Below are 19,751 nucleotides of genomic sequence, written 5' to 3'. Positions count from 1 at the left end.
AATGGGTGCCGGTTCTAGTTCTGGCTGCTCCTCTTTCAATCCAGCTCTCTGCTATGGCCTGGGAAAGCAGTGGAAGATGGCCCAAGTCCTTGGACCCCTGCACCCACATGGGAGACCCGGAAGAAGCTCCTGGCTCCTGGCTTTGGATCGGTTCAGCTCTGGCCATTGCAGCCATCTGGGGAGTGAACCAGCGGATGGAAGACCTCTCTCTCTGTCTGTCCCTCTCTCTGTAACTCTGTCTTTCAAATAAATAAAAAATAAATCTTTTTAAAAAAAAGATATAGAGGAACTAGAACTCTCATACCCTGCTGGTGGGAAGGTAAAATGGTCCAACTTCCTTGGAAAACAATTTAGAAGTTTCTTTAAAAATTAAACATACATGTACTTTGTTACCCAGCCATTTCACTCCTACATATTAATTTAAAGGAAATGAAAGTACATGTCCATACAAAAATTTGTACACAGATTTTTTTAAAAAACTTATTTATTTATTTGAAAGAGTTACACAGAGAGAGAAGGAGAGAGAGAGAGAGAGATCTTCCATCTGACATAATGACAAAATCATACTTTATATAGTATTCTGTGATTTGTTCTTTGTGCTCAATGTTATATTCCTGGGATTTGTCTGTAATGTTACATGTAGCTGAAGATCATTCATTGATTCTTTCATCTGTACTGTATTCTAGCATGTAGCACAATTTATTTTCTATTTTCTATTTTCAATCCTATTTTCTATTTGCTTTAGCTATATTCTATAGGTTGTGGTATGTAGCAATTTCTTTATTGTTCAATTCTAGGTATATTTAAAAACACTATTTTTTTTATTTGCCCCATAGTCATTCAGTTATAGATTTAGAAAACTTTTCAAGGACCAGTGTTGTGGCATAATGAGGTAAGCTACTGCCTGCAATGCTGGAACCCTCTGTGGGCACCCATTTGAGTCCTGTTTGTTCTACTTCTGATCCAGCCCCTTGCTAATGCACCTGGGAAGGCAGCAGAAGATGGTCCAACTCCTTGGGCCCCTGCACCCATGTGGGAAATCCGGATGAAGCTCCTGACTCTTGGCTTTGGCCTGGCCCAGCCCCAGCCGTTCTGGTCATTTGGGGAATGAACCAATAGATGGAAGATCTTTCTCTCTCTCTCTCTCTCTCTCTCTCTCTCTCTCTCTAACTCTACCTTTCAAATAAATAAATCTTTAAAAATGTTTTACAAATACATGAGCATATTTTATTTATCTTTTGTTACTAATATCTTTTTCACAAAATATAAATTATAAGTAGAAACATAATGTAAAGCACATTTATAATTTTTTATTTTTTAGTTACCACATTAAAAGAGTAAAACTAAGCAGGTAAAATCAATCTTTTTTATTCATTCATTTATTTGAAAGGCAGAGTTATAAGGAGAGAGAGAGAGACAGAGAGAGTGAGAGAGAGACAGATATCTTCCATCTACTGACTCATTCCCCAAATGGCTACAACGGCTGGATCTGAGCCAGGACAAAGCCAAGGGCCTGGAACTCTATCTGGGTTTCCTACATGGGTAGCAGGGGCCCAAGTACTTGGCCCATCTTGCCCTGCTTTTCCAAGAACATTAACAAGGAACTGGATCAGAAGTGAAGCAACCAAGACTCAGACCAGCACTAATATGCAATGCTAACATTGCAGGTACTGGCTTACCCCGCTGATCCACATCACAAGGTCAGGTAAAATCAATCTTAATCCTTTATTTTGTTTAACATCCAAAACTTCATTTAAATATGTAATCATCTTTAAAAGTTACCATAGCTACTTTAGACATTTTGGCTACTAAAGTTTTAAATCTGGTGTTTTATACTGAGGAGCACATCTCTAACTATATGAGGCTAGTGGCTGTCATATTGGACAATGCAGGATTATAGCATAACAGTTGTTTGAAATTTGCTGAAATGTACTTTTTGGCATAATATATGGTCAATTCCATATGAGATCGAAAATAATAATTTTTCCACTAGTTGTGCATACGGTTACTATTTTCCTTAAATATTCTATATCTTTAGGGAATTACTTCTCTGCCTGACCCCAGGTTACCATATTACACAGCTACTAAAAGGCCAGTCACGTAAGAGTCTGCAGTTGTGTGGTGTGTATTTCCATGGCCATCTGTGCTGGTCCAAAATTGAATTACATATAACAGAGATCTGTGTTAGATTCTACTACTATGATGTTGATAGGACTGTTTCTCCTTACAGTTATATCAAGTTTTACTTTTATCTATTTTGAGACTTTTTTGATAGGAACATTTAAGTTCATAATATTCATAGTAAACTAAATTTATTATTTGCCTCAATGACTTTGGTCTTAAAGTCCACTTTGCCTAATATTAATATAGTTGTTTACTCCCTATTGTTTAATATATGCATATTATATCTTCCCCAAACTTTTCCTTTCAACTTTTCCTCTCACAGCTGCCTCCTGACACACAGCCTACATTTTGTCTGGCATTCTAGTTCTGGAGTTTTGTTAGCTCCACTAACTATGTATGGCCAAAATTATTATTTTGTACAGATGGTATTTGTTTACATTTACCTACACACAGGCTGACTACGGAATTTCAGAACTCAGTACAAAATGAGAAAGAAGCTTTTTTCCTTTCTTTCAGTCTCAACCGATTGTGGTGGTTTTTGGTTTGTTTTATTTTTAAAGATTTATTTGTTTGTTTGTTTGTTTGTTTGAAAGGCAGAGTTACAGAGAGGCAGAGGCAGAGAGAGAAAGAGAGGTCTTCCATCCGCTGGTTCATTCCACAGATGGCTGCAATGGCCAGAGCTGTATTGATCCAAAGCTAGGAGCCAGGAACTTCTTCCTGGTCTCCCACGTGGCTGCAGGGGCCCAAGGACTTGGGCCATCCTCCACTGCTTTCCCAGGCCATAGCAGAGAGCTGGATTGGAAGTAGAGCAGCCAGGATTCAGCCTGGTCACCCATATGGGATGCTGGCACTGCAGGCAGCAGCTTTACTCACTATTCCACAGCACCAGCCCCTTTGGTTTGCTTTTTAATATCTTCTCCCTCAGGCAGAGGAATATCATATCAGAAAGTAAAAGTTGGCTCTCATAGATACTGATCCTTCCCCCATGCCTACACCTAGGCCCAGTTTCCCACCAAAGCGGAGGATGGCAGCAAGTCCCTAGGGGGGCAGGGGAACAGGAGGCTGAGAACCATCCAGAGGAAGCAGAGGCAGGAGGTGACATTGTGTCGTAGCTGAGGACCCAAGCACCCAGGACATGCTATATTATTCCATCGAGTTTCACTTACAAAACACAGATTCAAAAGTAAAATATTAGGATTTGAGGTTGATGGCCACAGAGCACTAAAACAGAAGCGCATGGTTCCTATCAGAGCCAGGGGCCCTGTACTGCCGCCCTGATCCAGACCCACATTCCCCTCCTGGCCTGTGTTTGCCAGCGTCTGTGTTCTCCGCTTCTCCTGGTATGTCTGACCTTAGTCTTTCTTGCAAAGCATATTCTTTGGAAGCTCCTTAATTAAGGTCCCTGCTGGTAGTAAACTCTCAGGTCTTATTTATCTGAGCATGTCTTTATTTCAACTCCATTCTGAAAAATAGTTTTGCAAGGTACTAAATTTTTGGTTGATAATTATTTTGTCACAGGACTTTGAACATGTTGTGCCTTATTTTGTCTGTCTTTTTTTCTGCTGAGAATAAGTTTTTATTGTATTTGGGTTCCTTTGAAGATAATGTGCCTTTTCTCTCCAGCTGCCTTTTAAATCTTTTTAACTTTGTATTTTTCATTTTCACTATGGGGTGCACAGATGTTAGATTTGTTTTTATGTATCTTCCTTAGGATCCACTGGGGCTTCTTGGATTTGTGGATTTGTGTTTTTCACCAATCTGAACTATTCCCCTCAGATATTTCTTCCTCCCTCTTTTTCTATTCATTACTTATGAAATTTTTTCATTCTGCCCTCCCTATCTCATCTTTTATAGTAGCCTTATTGTTTGCTCTCAGTACTGTACTCTGTTTAATTTCTCTGAATTGCCTTTCAGATTTTTGGTTGTCTTTCAGCTAAAATAATCTGCTATAGGATGGATCATCCCCTGATTTTTAGCTTCAATTGTTGTATTTTCCCATTTTTGCAAGTTCAATTTGGCTTTTTCAAACTTCGATGATTGTTTTAATTAATCTTCTTTTTTTTCCAATACATTAAATTAAATATCCTTATTTCATATTCTGCCTCTGAAATTTTAATATCTTTGGGATTTGAGATCAGTTTTGCTGTCATTTGTATCTGCTCATTTTTCCTTTTACTGGCTTTTTGAAAAATGGCTTTGGGAATTTTTTTTTTCTTATGAACCCATAAATCTTTTTTTTTTTTAATTTATTTATTTGAAAGGCAGAGCTACAGAGAGGCAGAGGCAGAGAAGAGAGAGAAGTCTTCCATCCACTGGTTCACTCCCCAAATGACCTCAACAGCCGGAGCTGCACGGATCCAAAGTCAGGAGCCAGGAGCTTCTTCTGGGTCTCCCACACTGGTGCAGGGGCCCAATGAGTTGGGCCATCTTCTACTGCTTTCCCAGGCCATAGCAGAGGCTGAATCAGAAGTGGAGCAGCCAGGACTTTAACCAGTTGCCCATATGGGATGTCAGCACTACAGGTTTTAAGACCATAATTTTTTTTTTTTTTTTTTTTTTTTTTTTTAACAGGCAGAGTGGACAGTGAGAGAGAGACAGAGAGAAAGGTCTTCCTTTTTGCCGTTGGTTCACCCTCCAATGGCTGCTGTGGCCGGCGCATCTCGCTGATCCGAAGCCAGGAGCCAGGTGCTTCTCCTGGTCTCCCATGCAGGTGCAGGGCCCAAGGACTTGGGCCATCCTCCACTGCCTTCCCGGGCCACAGCAGAGAGCTGGCCTGGAAGAGGGGCAACTGGGATAGAATCCGGCACCCCAACCGGGACTAGACCCCGGTGTGCTGGCGCCGCAAGGCGGAGGATTAGCCTGGTAAGCCAACGGCGCCGGCCAAGACCATAAGTTTTAAGACCACAAGTCTTAAAACTTTATCTGTAGGAAACAAAATATTGGTGCTTTTCCTAGCCATCATCTTGAGGCAAGATGAACCCTACACCATTTTAAATTAAGTTCTCAGCATGAAACTTTTTGGATCACTTAGGTAGTGTGAATTCAGAATGCAAACATACATTTGTATTTACAAATTCCATGGGAGAGTAGAATTTTCCCCTCTACTTAGGACAAAATTCGAAGCAGGTAATTTCCTTGTTGTCTCCCGAGAGGAGATGTTATTTGTGTTTTATGTAAACGGGCAGTTCGGATTCCACTCATGTACTACCTGTGTAATTCTTTGGGGTCCAGCTCTAAGAGAGTCTTCTCACTTCTGTATCCTTCATGGCTGTGACATTTGAAGCCAAGTTCATTAGCTTCAGAAAGTATCCTCAAGGCTTCAGTACAGAACTTGCTGTCAGGGTTCTTCCTTTCACTTCATTTTCTAAACTGTAGTTTAGAAGAATTTTAGATTTACAGAAGAATTACAAAGATAGTACAGAGTTTCTGTTTCCATGTAACCGACTCTTTATAATTGTGGTATATCTTTCAAAACTAAGAAATTAACATTACTATAACACCATTAACTAATCTACAGATTTCATTAATATTTTACTATTTGCCATTGTTTATCTGTTCTTCACTTGAGTTTTGTTCTCCATATATTTCTCAATTTTTATGCAGCTCATTGATGAACTTTAAGGTATTTTCTTTGCATTTTAACTAGGATTTTATTTATTTTTCAGTAGGAAAGTTGTTAGAGTACTTAGTCTGACATACCTCTGGAAACAGAAGTCTGAGAGTTTTGTCTTTTTCAATAAATTTTCCTCAAATGGTATTAATATCTGGGTTACCTAGTCAAATGTGTGTTCTTGTGTTAATGTCATTAAAACTTTCTGGCCTAGAAATGTAGGCAATGTATAATGAAAATGTTTAATAATATTCTGAGTGTGACTAGACTAGAACTCAAAAATTCTGAATATTGTCTATGACAATATATAGTCATAGACAATGACTATATATCATTGACAATGATAAGGTCAAGAAACTTAGCAAGTCTTTTGGTAGTGGGAAAGGAAAGGAGAAAATAGTTTGAGGAACTCCAAGGAAGCAGACTACATAGAGCCTGCTGTTGGGTGATGCAGGAGAACAGGAGTAGTCAGAGATGACCCAGGATTCCCAGCCAAAGGTTTTCATCATTGCAGATTTTCAGAAATCAGGAGTAAAGGAAAGATTTCAAGAGATAATGATGAGTTTGGTTTTTCTTGTCTGGAATCTTTGGTGTTAATGGATCATTAGGGTGCAGATGTCCAATAGATGGTTATAAATGAAAGTCACACATTTAAGAAAAGGGATCAGAGCTAAAAAGAAGAGAATGATGATGGAAAACAAAGGAATCAGAAGAAGGAGTGAGAGATAGAAAGGAATCACATACACAGAAAATAGTCATGGTGATTATCAGTGAGTACATCTTGATGACTGTGCCAAGGAGAAGGAAACCTGATCAATAAGCATGGTATTTAAAGTGATAATTCCAGTGCCCCTGTGAAAATTTCTTCTTTTTTTTGACAGGCAGAGTTAGACAGTGAGAGAGACAGAGAGAAAGGTCTTCCTTCCGTTGGTTCACCCCCCAAATGGCTGCTACGGCTGGCGCGCTGTGCCGATCTGAAGCCAGAAGCCAGGTGCTTCCTCCTGGTCTCCCAGGCAGGTACAGGGCCCAAGCACTTGGGCCATCCTCCACTGCACTCCCGGGCCACAGCAGTATGCTGGAATGGAAGAGGAGCAACCGGGACTAGAAACCAGGGTGCCGGCGCCGCAGACAAAGGATTAGCCTAGTGAGCCATGGCGCCAGCCATGAAAATTTCTTATGAATTTCCCATCCTTACTTCCACCCAGAGGATCAAAAACAACTAGTTATGGGGATTAAAATGTTAAAGTGTTCTTTGTGTCTTCTTTTCTAATTTCTAATATTGTTTGTACTATACCACATCCCTGACATTTACCCTACTTAATTTGGTTTGTTCCTATCTATGTTTGAGATAAGTAAAAGTAAAGAAAAAGAAATCAATAAGAATTGTTAATAGATATTGATTTTATGGCATATTCCTTTGTATTTTCATTTTTTTAAGAAACAGAATATTATCTGGTGTTAGAATTTAGTCATACATTTTTTTGAATCATGCAACTTTTTTTTATATTTCTGACTCTACATATGTTGTTGCCATTTCTAAAATAAAAAATAATAACTGACACTTAGTAAGTAAGCAAAAATTAAGCCTGAAAAATACTTTGCATGCAATGTTTGCGAATTGCTGTTAATTGTTTTTTTTTTAAAGATTTTATTTATTTATTTATTTTGAGAGGCAGGGTTACAGAAAGTCAGAGGGAGAAACAGAGAGAAAGGTCTTCCATCCATTGGTTCACTCCCGAGATGGCCCCAACGGCCGGAGTTGCAAAGACCCGAAGCAAGGAGCCAGGAGCTTCTTCTGGGTCTCCCATGCGGGTGCAGGGGCCCAAGCACTTGGGCCATCTTCTACTGCTTTCCCAGGCCATAGCAGAGAGCTGGATGGAAAGAGGAGCAGCCAGGACTAGAATCAGCACCTATATGGGATGCCGGCACTGCAGGCAGAGAATTAATCTACTGCGCCATAGCACCGGCCCCTATTAATTGTTAAATAGTATATAGTAGTACACACACACACACACACAGAGACCTATATATATATGAGAATAAACAGACTAAAAGAATAAGCAGACTAAGCTGTGAAATAATATTTTCTGAGCCAGGAACTGCAACTTAGGAGGTGGGTTGGGGTGAGTCTTGACTCATTTGTTGGGTTTATGGTTTTCAGGAATTTGATGCTGATTTCACATCAGAAAAACATCGAGCAGCTGCAGGAAACCCTTAGACAGAAGCTGCTGAGTGATGATAACTGGAGGGAGAAGGTAATAGTAGATCGGCTTTTATCAGCGTATGTCTTGTTTTTTAAAAATTCTACTTGCCAGACTATTCCAGGTAGATTTTTTGCTTCTATGTATACTTTTGATTCTGGAATTTCCCAGCCCAAATGTGCTTATGATGTGTGTCCTTTCTAAAATATTTACCAATATCATGGGAATTTTAAAAAATAGATTTTTTAATCTTGTAAAGTTAATATAGCCTTTGTTTCTCATGTATAATGTTTACTCTTTTTTAAAAAGATTTATTTATTTATTTAAAAGTCAGAGTTACACAGAGAGAGGAAAGGCAGAGAGAGAGAGAGGTTTTCCATCCGATGGTTCACTCCCCAGTTGGCTGCAATGGCCAGAGCTGCACCAATCCAAAGCCAGGAGCCAGGAGCTTCTTCCAGGTCTCCCACATGGCTGCAGGGGCCCAAGGATTTGGGCCATCTTCCACTGCTTTCCCAGGCCATAGCAGAGAGCTGGATTGGAAGTGGAGCAGCCGGGTCTCGAACCAGCGCCCATATGGGATGCCGGCACTTCAGGCCAGGGTGTTAACTCCCTGCGCCACAGCGCCAGCCCCTAATGTTTACTCTTAAATATTAATGTACTCTTAAATGTTTTGCCCAACAAGTCTAGAATCTACTTTTGATCTCATTCTTTTAATCTGGAAAATAATTAATTCTTACAACTTCTCTGCCTCTCTTAAAATTATTCAATTATGAAGATTTGAAAATATTTATCCTGGCAAATTAAAATTAATAAGTATTTAGCTTTCTATGATATAAAAAGAAATATTTGTTCTTGGAGAATGGAAAAATTACATAGATTTTTCTAAGCAATTGAAATACATACAATAAATACATATTCCTTCCATAATTTTAAATAATATAAATAGTATCTTATGTATTATTTGAGAGGCAGAGAGTAGAGAAACAGAGAGATAGAGCTCTAACCCACTTATATATTCATCAAATGCCTGCAGCAGCTGGGACTGGCCCAGGCTAAAGCCAGGAGCCAGGAGCCAGGAATTCAATCCAGGTCTCCCATGTGGGTAGCAGGAATATAGTCACCTGAGCCATCACTGCTGCCTCCCAAGGTCTGCATTAGCAGGAATCTGGAGTCAGGAACCTGGATATTGAACTCAAGCCAGAACCCTGATGAGACACAGCATCTTAACTGGTATCATAACCATGAGGCCAAACACTTGCCCCCAAGTGGTATTTAAAAACTGTTAGTCCCTACCTTCTCAAGCATGTACAGTTCTAGTCATTGAGGCAACAGCCATCCTCTCCCTCCCATAAGTTTCCAATAGTCCTGGATTGACCCCTGGCCCTATTCTGTGTACTGAGCTGAAGCCTGCAGAACTCCTTCCTTCCCAACCGGTATCAATGCCTAGCACTGGTCTTCTGCCTTGGTTTTCTTACTGTGTCTTATATTTTCCTCTAGAACGGGATCTGGCCAGTTCTAGATTCAGATTGTTTGCCTGGAGTCCTGACAATCTTGTTCACTGTCAGATTATTCTCCTTGGACACTGGATCCTATAACTTGTGACCTTGAGTAACAATCAGTGTCACCTTAAAACTAAAATCTCCCTTAGAAATCCCCCATTTTGCCATCTCATAGATTGAAACCTTTTAAATATTGTTGCTGGCTCAGATCAATTCTAAATTTGTCACTTCCATTTCCAGTCTTCAGAGATGCTCAATGAATACCAGCCCTCTATAAATCAATTTTCCTTCCCTTGCCCTTCAGGGTGCATGGTCAGGCTATAATAAAAATGAACACTGTAACAGTAGTTCCATCTGCACAAAAATAAAATTTGAGAACATGGCATAAAGTTGCTATAAGTGTCTTCTTCTTCTTCTGCATCACAGGCTGTTTCCTTCTTCTCTAAAGTCTGTGGGTTTGTGTGTGTGTGTGTGTGTGTGTCCACTGAGCTTTTATTTGTATGCACCTGTTACATCTCTAGAAAAAGAATACCAAGATTTTCCCTCCTGTGTGTTTTCGTCTTGCTTCCTCATGGTCCATGATACCAGCTGAGGTTGTCAGTACAATGAAACTCAACTGGTGGGATGGAAGCAGATTATTCTGCCATTTTTTCTAGATCTTTCAACTGTACATCAAATCTGGGGCTGGTCAATCCACACTTGTTTAACCTACAGGTGAGGTTCACAACAATTTTTCAGGCTCTGTGGTCAACATTGATTTCAAATTCACCAATGTAACCAGGCTTCATCATCACAGTTAGAAACCTGTCAATGACTTCGGAGCTCGGCCTAACAAGAACCTGGCATTTGCCTCTTTTTTCGGTATTGTTGATGCTCTTTTTTTTTTTTTTTTTTTTTTTTTTTTTTTATTTTTATTTATTTTTTTGACAGGCAGAGTGGACAGTGAGAGAGAGACAGAGAGAAAGGTCTTCCTTTTGCCGTTGATTCACCCTCCAATGGCCGCCGCGGTAGCGCGCTGCGGCCGGCGCACCGCGCTGTTCCGATGGCAGGAGCCAGGTGCCTCTCCTGGTCTCCCATGGGGTGCAGAGCCCAAACACTTGGGCCATCCTCCACTGCACTCCCTGGCCACAGCAGAGAGCTGGCCTGGAAGAGGGGCAACCGGGATAGGATCGGTGCCCCGACCGGGACTAGAACCCGGTGTGCCGGCGCCGCAAGGCGGAGGATTAGCCTGTTGAGCCACGGCGCCGGCTTTGTTGATGCTCTTGAGAGCATCGGCCAGGACATTCATGCTCACCATCATTTTGGCCCAGAAAGATGGCGGAAAGAGGAACGGAGGCACAGAGCATGGAGTTATGGAGGCCTGTGCTCTTTCATTCTTTCTAATTTTTATTAGCCTTGGTGTACTCAGTTGGCTCATCTGCCTACTCCCACTGTTCTTAACGATTCATTTTTAAAAATACGAAAAGATGATCAACCCACCTAGCAATCCAAAATGTACAAATTAAAATAATGAGATTGTTTTTTACCCATCCAATTGGTAGATTAGTTTTGGCACTGTGGTAAAGGTCTTCGTGAAGTAATCTCTCACCCTTCTATGGAGCTGGGATTAAAGCAACCATTTGGAGAGAAGTTTCTTGATATAGATCAAGAGGTATTATAAATGCCTCATCTTTGACTCAGACTTCACTGTTGGATGTAATTGAGTAGACATCTAGCAATCCTTCCCTCTTCTCAAACTTCTAAGCTCCTTCTCTCAGCCAAATGGAGTGAACTTTCCTCCCTTTGGTGTGTACAAATGCCCCATCTCCGTGTGTACACTCCATGGAGGGTCCCAGATGCACTCCCCCGAAGCAGAATCTCTATATGATCTACTCCAGTATTCAAGCTCACTGTACCCTGTTGATAAGGGGGGTAACACAAACAGTAGAACAAGTTAGTGTTAGCATCTGACCACATAAAAGCATTTATGTTCTTGCTATATCCTATTAAGTCAATTTGATGGTGAAACTAATCCTATATAAATCCTCTACATCCTTACTAAGACCATGATCTCTTCCTATTATATTTATTATATCAAAAATATATTTTTGGCATATGTAATTTTCTATAATATAAATGGCCATTTCACTTTGTTTAGAGCACATGACTTCCTGTTAATAATGTTAAAAATGTTACCCTTTAGCTAGCAGTAAGTCAAAATCCAGTAAAGCCAAAGAATGATTATTAATTCTTGGCTGTGTTCACTGTTGAGGCTATGAATAAAAAGTTCTCTAAAAGTCCTCTCATGAGAAAGGAGAATCACTAATGTGACATTGTCATCTGTTTCTTGGGTCACTGTGCCTTTGCGTAGGAATGAAATGTTCCCTTTACAAATATATAATACACATATTAGAATAAACTTCATAAATGCTTTTAGCATTCAAAAAAGTAGATAGCAATTTGTGCCTGTGCTTAATTATTGTAAAAAGCCCATAATAAGATCAATAGTTGCTAAGCAACAAGGATGGCACATTTTTAAAAACTACATATTTACTAATTGCCATAGATTTTTGTTTATTTCAAGTATTGCTTTGATGTGAAGAAAGCAAATTAATGTGCATGCTGAATCTTTAAAATTGATTCCAAATGCACAATGTTGTCACTATTCAGTTGAAATTTTGTAATTAAAAAATCTCCCATAACAGACTGTTTATGTAATCAACTCATATCACTTATTGACCAGCACTTTTTAGTGCAATGAAAAAATTTCAAATATTTTCTTAGATTATTATCATGATAACATATTTAGGAACATTTTAGAAGTGCAACATTGACCTCATTTAAAATGATACATAAAACTTTTTAAAAACCAATAGTTAAAACAGAGAAAACCTTATTTCCTGGCTAAAGCAACTGGATTGCTATGGAAAATGCAGGGATTACTTCAAAAAGTAGTGATTTCCAGTTTTGAAGGGAAATTTAAAAAAAAACTCACAATTTGTTTCAAAATAGAAGAGCCAAATGGCCTAATTATTTCTAATGTGTTTTAGTATACTATTAATAAGGTTAAAAAGAGTAATTTATAAAATACAAAATTTATTTGTATAATATCTATTATTTATTAAAAATAAAAATAAGGCTTAAAAGAATATTGAGGGTTTGAATTTTTTTAAATTTTAAGTTGCCATGCAACTTTTAAAATTGAATTAGTAAAGTCCCCAAAATGTCATTATAATCACCTATAAATATCATCTAATATAAGCCATTAATATAGGTACTAAAAATAGTCTCCATTGGTAATTTACTATATGCCAGCTTTTATGCTAAATGCTTTCCAACAATGTAACTTAACCATCATGACATTATTTCCCCTTTTGCATGTAAATAAGAAAGACTCCGAGAAGTCAGGTAATTTGTCAAGGTTATACAGCCAGGAAATGAATTGAGAATTAACTTCATATATTTAAATACAAAGTCCAAAACTTCTCCATTGAGCCAAGAAGGAGTAATATGAACCAGATTTACTGTTTCACCTAAAACAAACGAAAGAAGAAAAAATAGAAAACAACAGTTTCAAGATATTGAACATCAGATGACAAAGGATAGTGATTTTTAGCAACGGGAGACAAACATGGTGAGCCTTGTGATTGCGGTAACTTGGTACCTTGAAAGTAATTCCAGGTCATGAAGCCAGGAGAGGGTAACCAGGTTGAGCCTGGCAGATTCTTTGAGTGGAAAAGACCCTGCTGAGAGTTCCAGGTCAAGGGGGCTAGTTACAGGATAGTGTCCATAGAAGAGAGCTGCACTGGGGAAAATGTTGGAGATATACAAAGATTTACTCTCCTTCGAAGATGTATATGATCAGTTCATACATGTGCGACACTACCCACGACTAGGGAAAGGCCTTGTGAAAGAACGAGAAGAATATTGAATACTCACATATGGCCAATAATAATGCCTGTTTGCACCAGCCAAACTGAAAAACTTATAATTCGGGGAACTGGGTGGAGTACTTAGGGAAATATCTTACATCATTAGTTTGGGATAATTAGCCCTAGATGAAATGCTGATCTGATCCTGCCTAATAGGTTTTGAAAAGAAAACCTAAAATAGTCAAGCTGATTCCAAGAAACTTAACTGCCTCCAAGAATAAGAATCAAGAATATTCATGGAATAAAAAAATATCCAGCACCTAACAAAGTAAATTTCACAATATCTGACATTCAACAAAAATTTCTGTGCATGGAAAGAAATAGGAAAGTGGAGCTCATAATGAAAATTTTAAATGAAATCAATGAAAGAAAATTGGTCCAGAAAGGTATAATGTTAACATTAACAGACAATGACATTGAAAATAGTTATGATGGCTGTATTCCAGATATCCAAAAGCCAAAGGAAAAACCGACCATATTAGATAGATACATGGAAAATATAAAGAGGCCTAAACTGAATTAGAGATGAGAACTACAGTGTCTGAAATGAAAAGTATAGTCGATTAGATTAATGGCAGATTAGGCATTCCAGAAGAAAAGTTTAGTGAACTTGAATAAAAGCAATAAAAAGACTTTTGAAATAAAACAAGATAGAAAAGAGATCCAAAAAATATATAAAAATAGATAAAACATTGGTGAGCTATGAGACAAATTCAAATGACCTAATATATGCATAATGAGAATTCATGAAGGACAGACGAGAAGATGAGACAGGAAAAGTATTTCAAGAAATAATGACTGGCCGGCGCCGTGGCTTAACAGGCTAATCCTCCGCCTTGCGGCGCCAGCACACCGGGGTCTAGTCCCGGTTGGGGCGCCGGATTCTATCCCGGTTGCCCCTCTTCCAGGCCAGCTCTCTGCTGTGGCCAGGGAAGGCAGTGGAGGATGGCCCAAGTCCTTGGGCCCTGCACCCGCATGGGAGACCAGGAGAAGCACCTGGCTCCTGCCTTCGGATCAGCAAGATGCGCCGGCCGCAGCAACCATTGGAGGGTGAACCAAAGGCAAAAAGGAAGACCTTTCTCTCTGTCTCTCTCTCTCTCTCTCTGTCACTGCCTGTCAAAAAAAGGAAAAAGAAATAAAAAAGAAAGAAAGAAAATTAAAAAGAAAGTGTTAAGTCCAAAGTGCAGTTAATATACCTAACCTTCCAAACATCACAGTGTAGCCCACCTTAAGCATGCTCAGAGCACTCGTATTAGCCCTGCAGTTGGGCAAAATCATCCAACTCAAAGTCCATCTTACAATAAAGTACCAAACGTCAAATAATTTGTTGACTACCGTACTGAAAGTGAAAAACCCAATGGTTATTCTGCAACACTATCCTGGGAAAAGATCAGCATTCAAAGTATGTTTTCTAGTGAAAGCATGTCATTTTTCCACCACCATAAAGTTGAAAAATTTTAAGTTGAACCATGCTAAGTTTTATACTGTCTGTATACTTCTGTGAGATTGCTATATAGGACATTTGGTAACATATCTCTAGGTTGTATTAAATTAAAGATGCATTCTATAACCCTAAAGTAACCAGAAGAAGCCAATAAACCAGTAAATGAGATAAATGCAAAAAGAAGAGATGGGCCAAATAAACAACAAGTGAAAAGATAGCAGATTTAGGGGCTGGCACTTTGTACAGTGGTTTAAAGCCCCATTCTGCTCTGGTTCAAGTCCCAGATGCTCCACTTCTAATCCACCTCTCTGCTATGGTCTGGAAAAGCAGTAGAAAATGGCCAAAGTCGTTGGACCCTGCACACGCTTGGGAGACCCAGAAGAAGCTCCTGGCTCCTGGCTTTGGATTGGCATAGCTCCGGCTGTTGTCGCCATCTGGGGAGTGAACCAGTGGATGGAAGACCTCTTTCTCTCTCTCTCTCTCTCCTTCTCTCTCTCTTCCTCTGCCTCTCTGTAACTCAGCCTTTCAAATAAATAAATACAACTTAAAAAAAAAAAAGACAGCAGATTTAAAGCTTGTTATATATATATATATATATATATAATCACATTACATGTAAATGGTTTAAACCATGGGTCAGCAAACTTCTGTAAAACACCTGTCAGTAAATATTTTGGTTTTGTGAGACTCTATCATAGCGTTCAAATCTGCCATTTTAGCAAAACAGCAGGCATAGGTATTGAATAGGCATGGTTGAATATAATCTGTGGGCCGTAAGTTGCTGTACTCTGGTCTAAATATCCCCATTCAAAAGGCAGAGATTTTCATGTTGGATAAAAATGCAAGACCCTGCTATATATTGCCTATAAAAATATCCTTTAACATAAGGATACAAATAGATTGAAAGTAAAGGATGAAAAAAGACATAACATGCTAACACAGATCATAAGAAAGCTGGAGTAGTTATTTTGCATCAGAAAAAGTAGACTTCAGAGCAAATAACTCAGAATGTTGAGAATATTAATGGGGATAAAGAAGGTCATTTCATAAAGACTAAGAGGTCGGTTCACCAGGAGGACATAATAATCCTAAGTGTTCATTCTCCTAATGACAGCATAAAAATACATGCAGTAAAAGCTGATGCAACTGCAAGAGAAAAAGACAGATCTACACTTGGAGTCTGACATATCAGTATTCCTCTCACTAATTGATAGAAAACTAGCTTGACATTCAATAGAGCTATAAACTACAGAAAGTGGTAAAATCATGTCTTTTTAGGAGATATAGTAACAAATACTATTAACAACCCTGACCTAATTAATATTTATGGAATTCTCTATTTGACAGCAAAATGTATTCTTTTCATGTGTACATGAAACATTTACCAAAACATATCTTGTGTTATAAATCCCAATAAATTTAGAAGGATTGTAGTCATAAATGGAATTAAGTTAGGAACCATTAGCCAAAAGTCTCTGGAAAATTACCAAGTACTTTGAAGCCAAATAAACAGAAGTCCACGCGCTTAGCCACTCTGCTGTATAGACATGTGGGGAGACAGGTTACCTGGAAAAACTACGTGCTGAGCTGTAGAGCTCACCAGAAGCTCTGAGTGTGTGCACCCTCTCCACCTGTAGTAGCTCTATCATCCTGTGAAGGTACTTCACCTCACTAGGCCTGTTTCTTAATCTAGACAACAGGAATCACGGTCATATTACCTATATTCTTAGAGTTGTAATAATTAAATAAATATCTATATGAAGACTGTTCCGTACCACACCACCAGAGTTTCTATGCACCCAGTGAACATTCTTAACCTTCTACCATAACTTCAGACAGTTCTTGGCAGGACGTGACCTACAACCACATATTCCAATCCCTTAACATTGGGTTTTTTTACTGCAAATTCTATATATTGAATAACCATCCACTTTTATGATATGTTTTTTCAGTAGTTAATACAGAAATAAACTAAAGCATTTGTTTTCAGACAGTAATTTTTTCTAACTTTTGGAAAATAGAATAATTTATTTTTAGGAGAAATATTTTCAAAAATGGCATTGGCAGATCAAATATAAATAAATGATCTGATTCTTTCTTTGGAATCCGAAATTCCCACTGGCTTTGAAGGTATTATGCAATAAATGATTATGTTATAACATGGTGATTAGCCTTATCAACAGAAGATGGTAATAACAAACTCAGACACAGAGTTCTCACTTGGAAAATAATCAGTGAAGAGACAGCACTTTGTACGTCAGTATTAATTACAGATTTTATAAAATCTAATGATACATTTGAACAACAAAAACAAAAGGAATTAAACAAGGACAGTGTTCAACAAGTTCTAGAGTCACCAGGAAACTTTTACCAAGGAGATGGAATTTGAGCTAGAGGAGACTGTAGATAAATAAAAACCAAAAATAATTAAAACCTGAAATTGTACACAACTGATTTTACTACTTGCAACTCTTAAACTCATGTATTACTTAAACTTTTCTAAGAAAGAGGAATTGCCTCATGATTATCAAAATTATTATTTTATAAAGTGATTATGCTTTACATATATATACATACACTATCACCAATTCATTTATTTTGCATAAACATAAGTCCTGGCAGCCAATATATCTTAAACTAACAGCTCCTATCAACATACAATAGCATTTGGCATAGCAGTTAAGACACTACTTGGTTCACCTACATCCCATTTGGTAGTGACTGGGTTCCAGTCCTGGTTCTGCTCCTGATTCCAGCTTCCTACTCTGTATCCCGGGAGGCAGTGGGTGATAGCTCAAGAAGTTCATTCCTGGGGCCAATGTTGTGGTGTAGCAGGAGTCCCAGCTGCTCCATTTCCGATCCAGCTCCCCGCTAATGGGAAGGCAGCTGAGGACAGCCCATATGCCTGAGCCTCTGCACCCACGTGGGAGAACCGGCTCCTGGCTTCAGCCTGGCCCACCCCTGGCCATTGGAGCCATTTAGGGAGTAGACCAGCAGATGGAGGACCTCTCTCTCTGTGTGTCTCTTCCTATCTCTCTGCGTAACTCTGCCTTTCAAATAAATAAAACAAATCTTTTTTTAAAAAAAAATTCAGTCCCTACCACCCACATGGGAGATGTAGATTGAGCTCTGGGCTCCAGCTTTGGCCTGGTCTAGACCTGGCTTTTGCAAGCATTTGAGGAGTAACCCAATTTTTATCTTGATAAAAAATATTCTCTCTCTCTGCCTGCTTTTCAAATAAATAAAATAAATATTTAAAATAAGTAACATGGACACAATAATTTGGAATGAATTCATCTTCTCAGTGGCAAATAATATACTCCTTAGGCTAATTATTTTGTTTGTGGGCTCATCATTTTATTCAAACCACTCAGATGAAGGAACCAGTAGTCCCATCTCTGGGCACTGTAGTGTCAACACATTCAGACGGCTCTTCTTTTCCCATTGCAGCTTCCCTAAAAGTTTGGAAATCCCATCTTTTTCCCTGGTGCAAATTAAAAACCAAACCAGGAATAGTCAATCACTTTTCCCCCTCTGCAGTGTTTTTTCTTTCTCACCCTCCATATATTCCTTGCTTTTCCCTCCCTTTCCTTGCAGTAATGCCAGGAATAATTCAGAGGCAAGACAATCTGCTTGCCTCTTGCAAGAAGAGGACGTTGTCCACATGCAGGCTGGGCGCCATTACCCTTCTTCCTTGAATGTTTCCTTTGTTTCATCTACAGCAGGAGATACCACTGATTTCTCAAATGACTTCTTCTCCGTAATAAAAAAAAGTTCCTTCTGTCGCCTGTGTTACAATTTGTCCTGTCCAACCTAGTTTATATTCATTCTCATTCTTTTAATTTAAGAAATTATATATTTTTGAAAGGTCTATTTGTTTTGAATTAGCTGTTAGACTCTACCACATGAGTTTGTTTTAAACATCTGATATTTTAGTACCTCAGTATATACTTTCCTTGAGTTTCTCCAAAAATCTTTAAGTTATTTTGTTTGTTTGTTTGTTTGTTTTTTAAATAGAGTCAGAACATCTTGTGGAGTATTAACCCTTAAGGTTAGACCTTCCAACTTTCCCACATGTGTGGTGTTTGATCCTGTCCTTTCATATGCTCCTGACTTAGCACTGACTGAAGCACAGTGATTGCAGGGGGAAGTAGTAGATGTCAGGCTAGGGAACGCACGGCTGCCATATCCAGTGTTTGGGTTGCACAAGAGCTGGGTCATAGGAACAAAGGGAGCTGGAGTCTCACCTGCACTCTGTTCACCGACGTCTGCACCTGGCATGAGACCGTTTCCATCTAAAGAAGGAGTGCTTTGTCAGTTCACACAAGGGCACATCATGTACAGGAGTTTTTCTTTTATATGAATGCATTGAGAAACTATTAAGAACAAAATAATCTAGTTATATTGTGTAAAGAATACTGTGCTGTATATAACACAGACTGGAGAGAAGCCAGAGTAGCAAAAGGAGGTGGGTCAGGAAGTGACAGTGGCCAGGACTAGGGTTGTGAAAGATACAGACAAATGGATAGAGTCAAGTCATCTTTGGTTGGGTGTGGAGGGTAAGGTGTGACTGATAATGCTTTAGTTACTGACTTAGGAGACTAGATGGATGTGGTGGTGCTGTATCCTGACATGGGGAGGGGCTTGGAGAAAAACTGGCTTTGGAAGAGGGCATTATATTGAGATTTCTGAACCATACAGGTTATTGGAGACACCTGTGGGTTGTCTAAATGGCTACCAGGAGGCAAGTGGATGTAAGTACCTTGTATTCAAAACAGTGTCTATTCTTTTTTATTTGTTTTTTTTTTGTTTGTTTAGATTTATTCTTGAGAGGCAGAGTTACAGATAGAGAGGTCTCCCATGCTGTGGTTCACTCCCCAAATGGCTGCAAAGGCCAGAGCCGAGCTGATTCGAAGACAGGAGCTAGGAGCTCCTTCTTTGTCTCCCATGCAGGTGTAGCAG

General features: G+C 39.0%; 1 protein-coding gene across 1 annotated transcript in view; it reads left to right on the top strand.

The window, feature by feature from the left end:
* The window catches only part of LEKR1 (leucine, glutamate and lysine rich 1), a 215,314-nt gene that overhangs the window by 170,948 nt on the left and 24,615 nt on the right, over positions 1–19,751 (top strand). The window contains exon 10 of the mRNA XM_062178384.1: positions 7,896–7,989. Coding sequence (XP_062034368.1) covers positions 7,896–7,989 — 94 coding nt within the window. The remainder of the gene's footprint in view (positions 1–7,895; positions 7,990–19,751) is intronic.

This window comes from Lepus europaeus, chromosome 2, assembly GCF_033115175.1.
Source record: "Lepus europaeus isolate LE1 chromosome 2, mLepTim1.pri, whole genome shotgun sequence".
Taxonomy (NCBI): Eukaryota; Metazoa; Chordata; class Mammalia; order Lagomorpha; family Leporidae; genus Lepus; species Lepus europaeus.
Note: the sequence above shows the minus strand (reverse complement) of the source record. Positions and strands in the feature narration are given on the sequence as shown.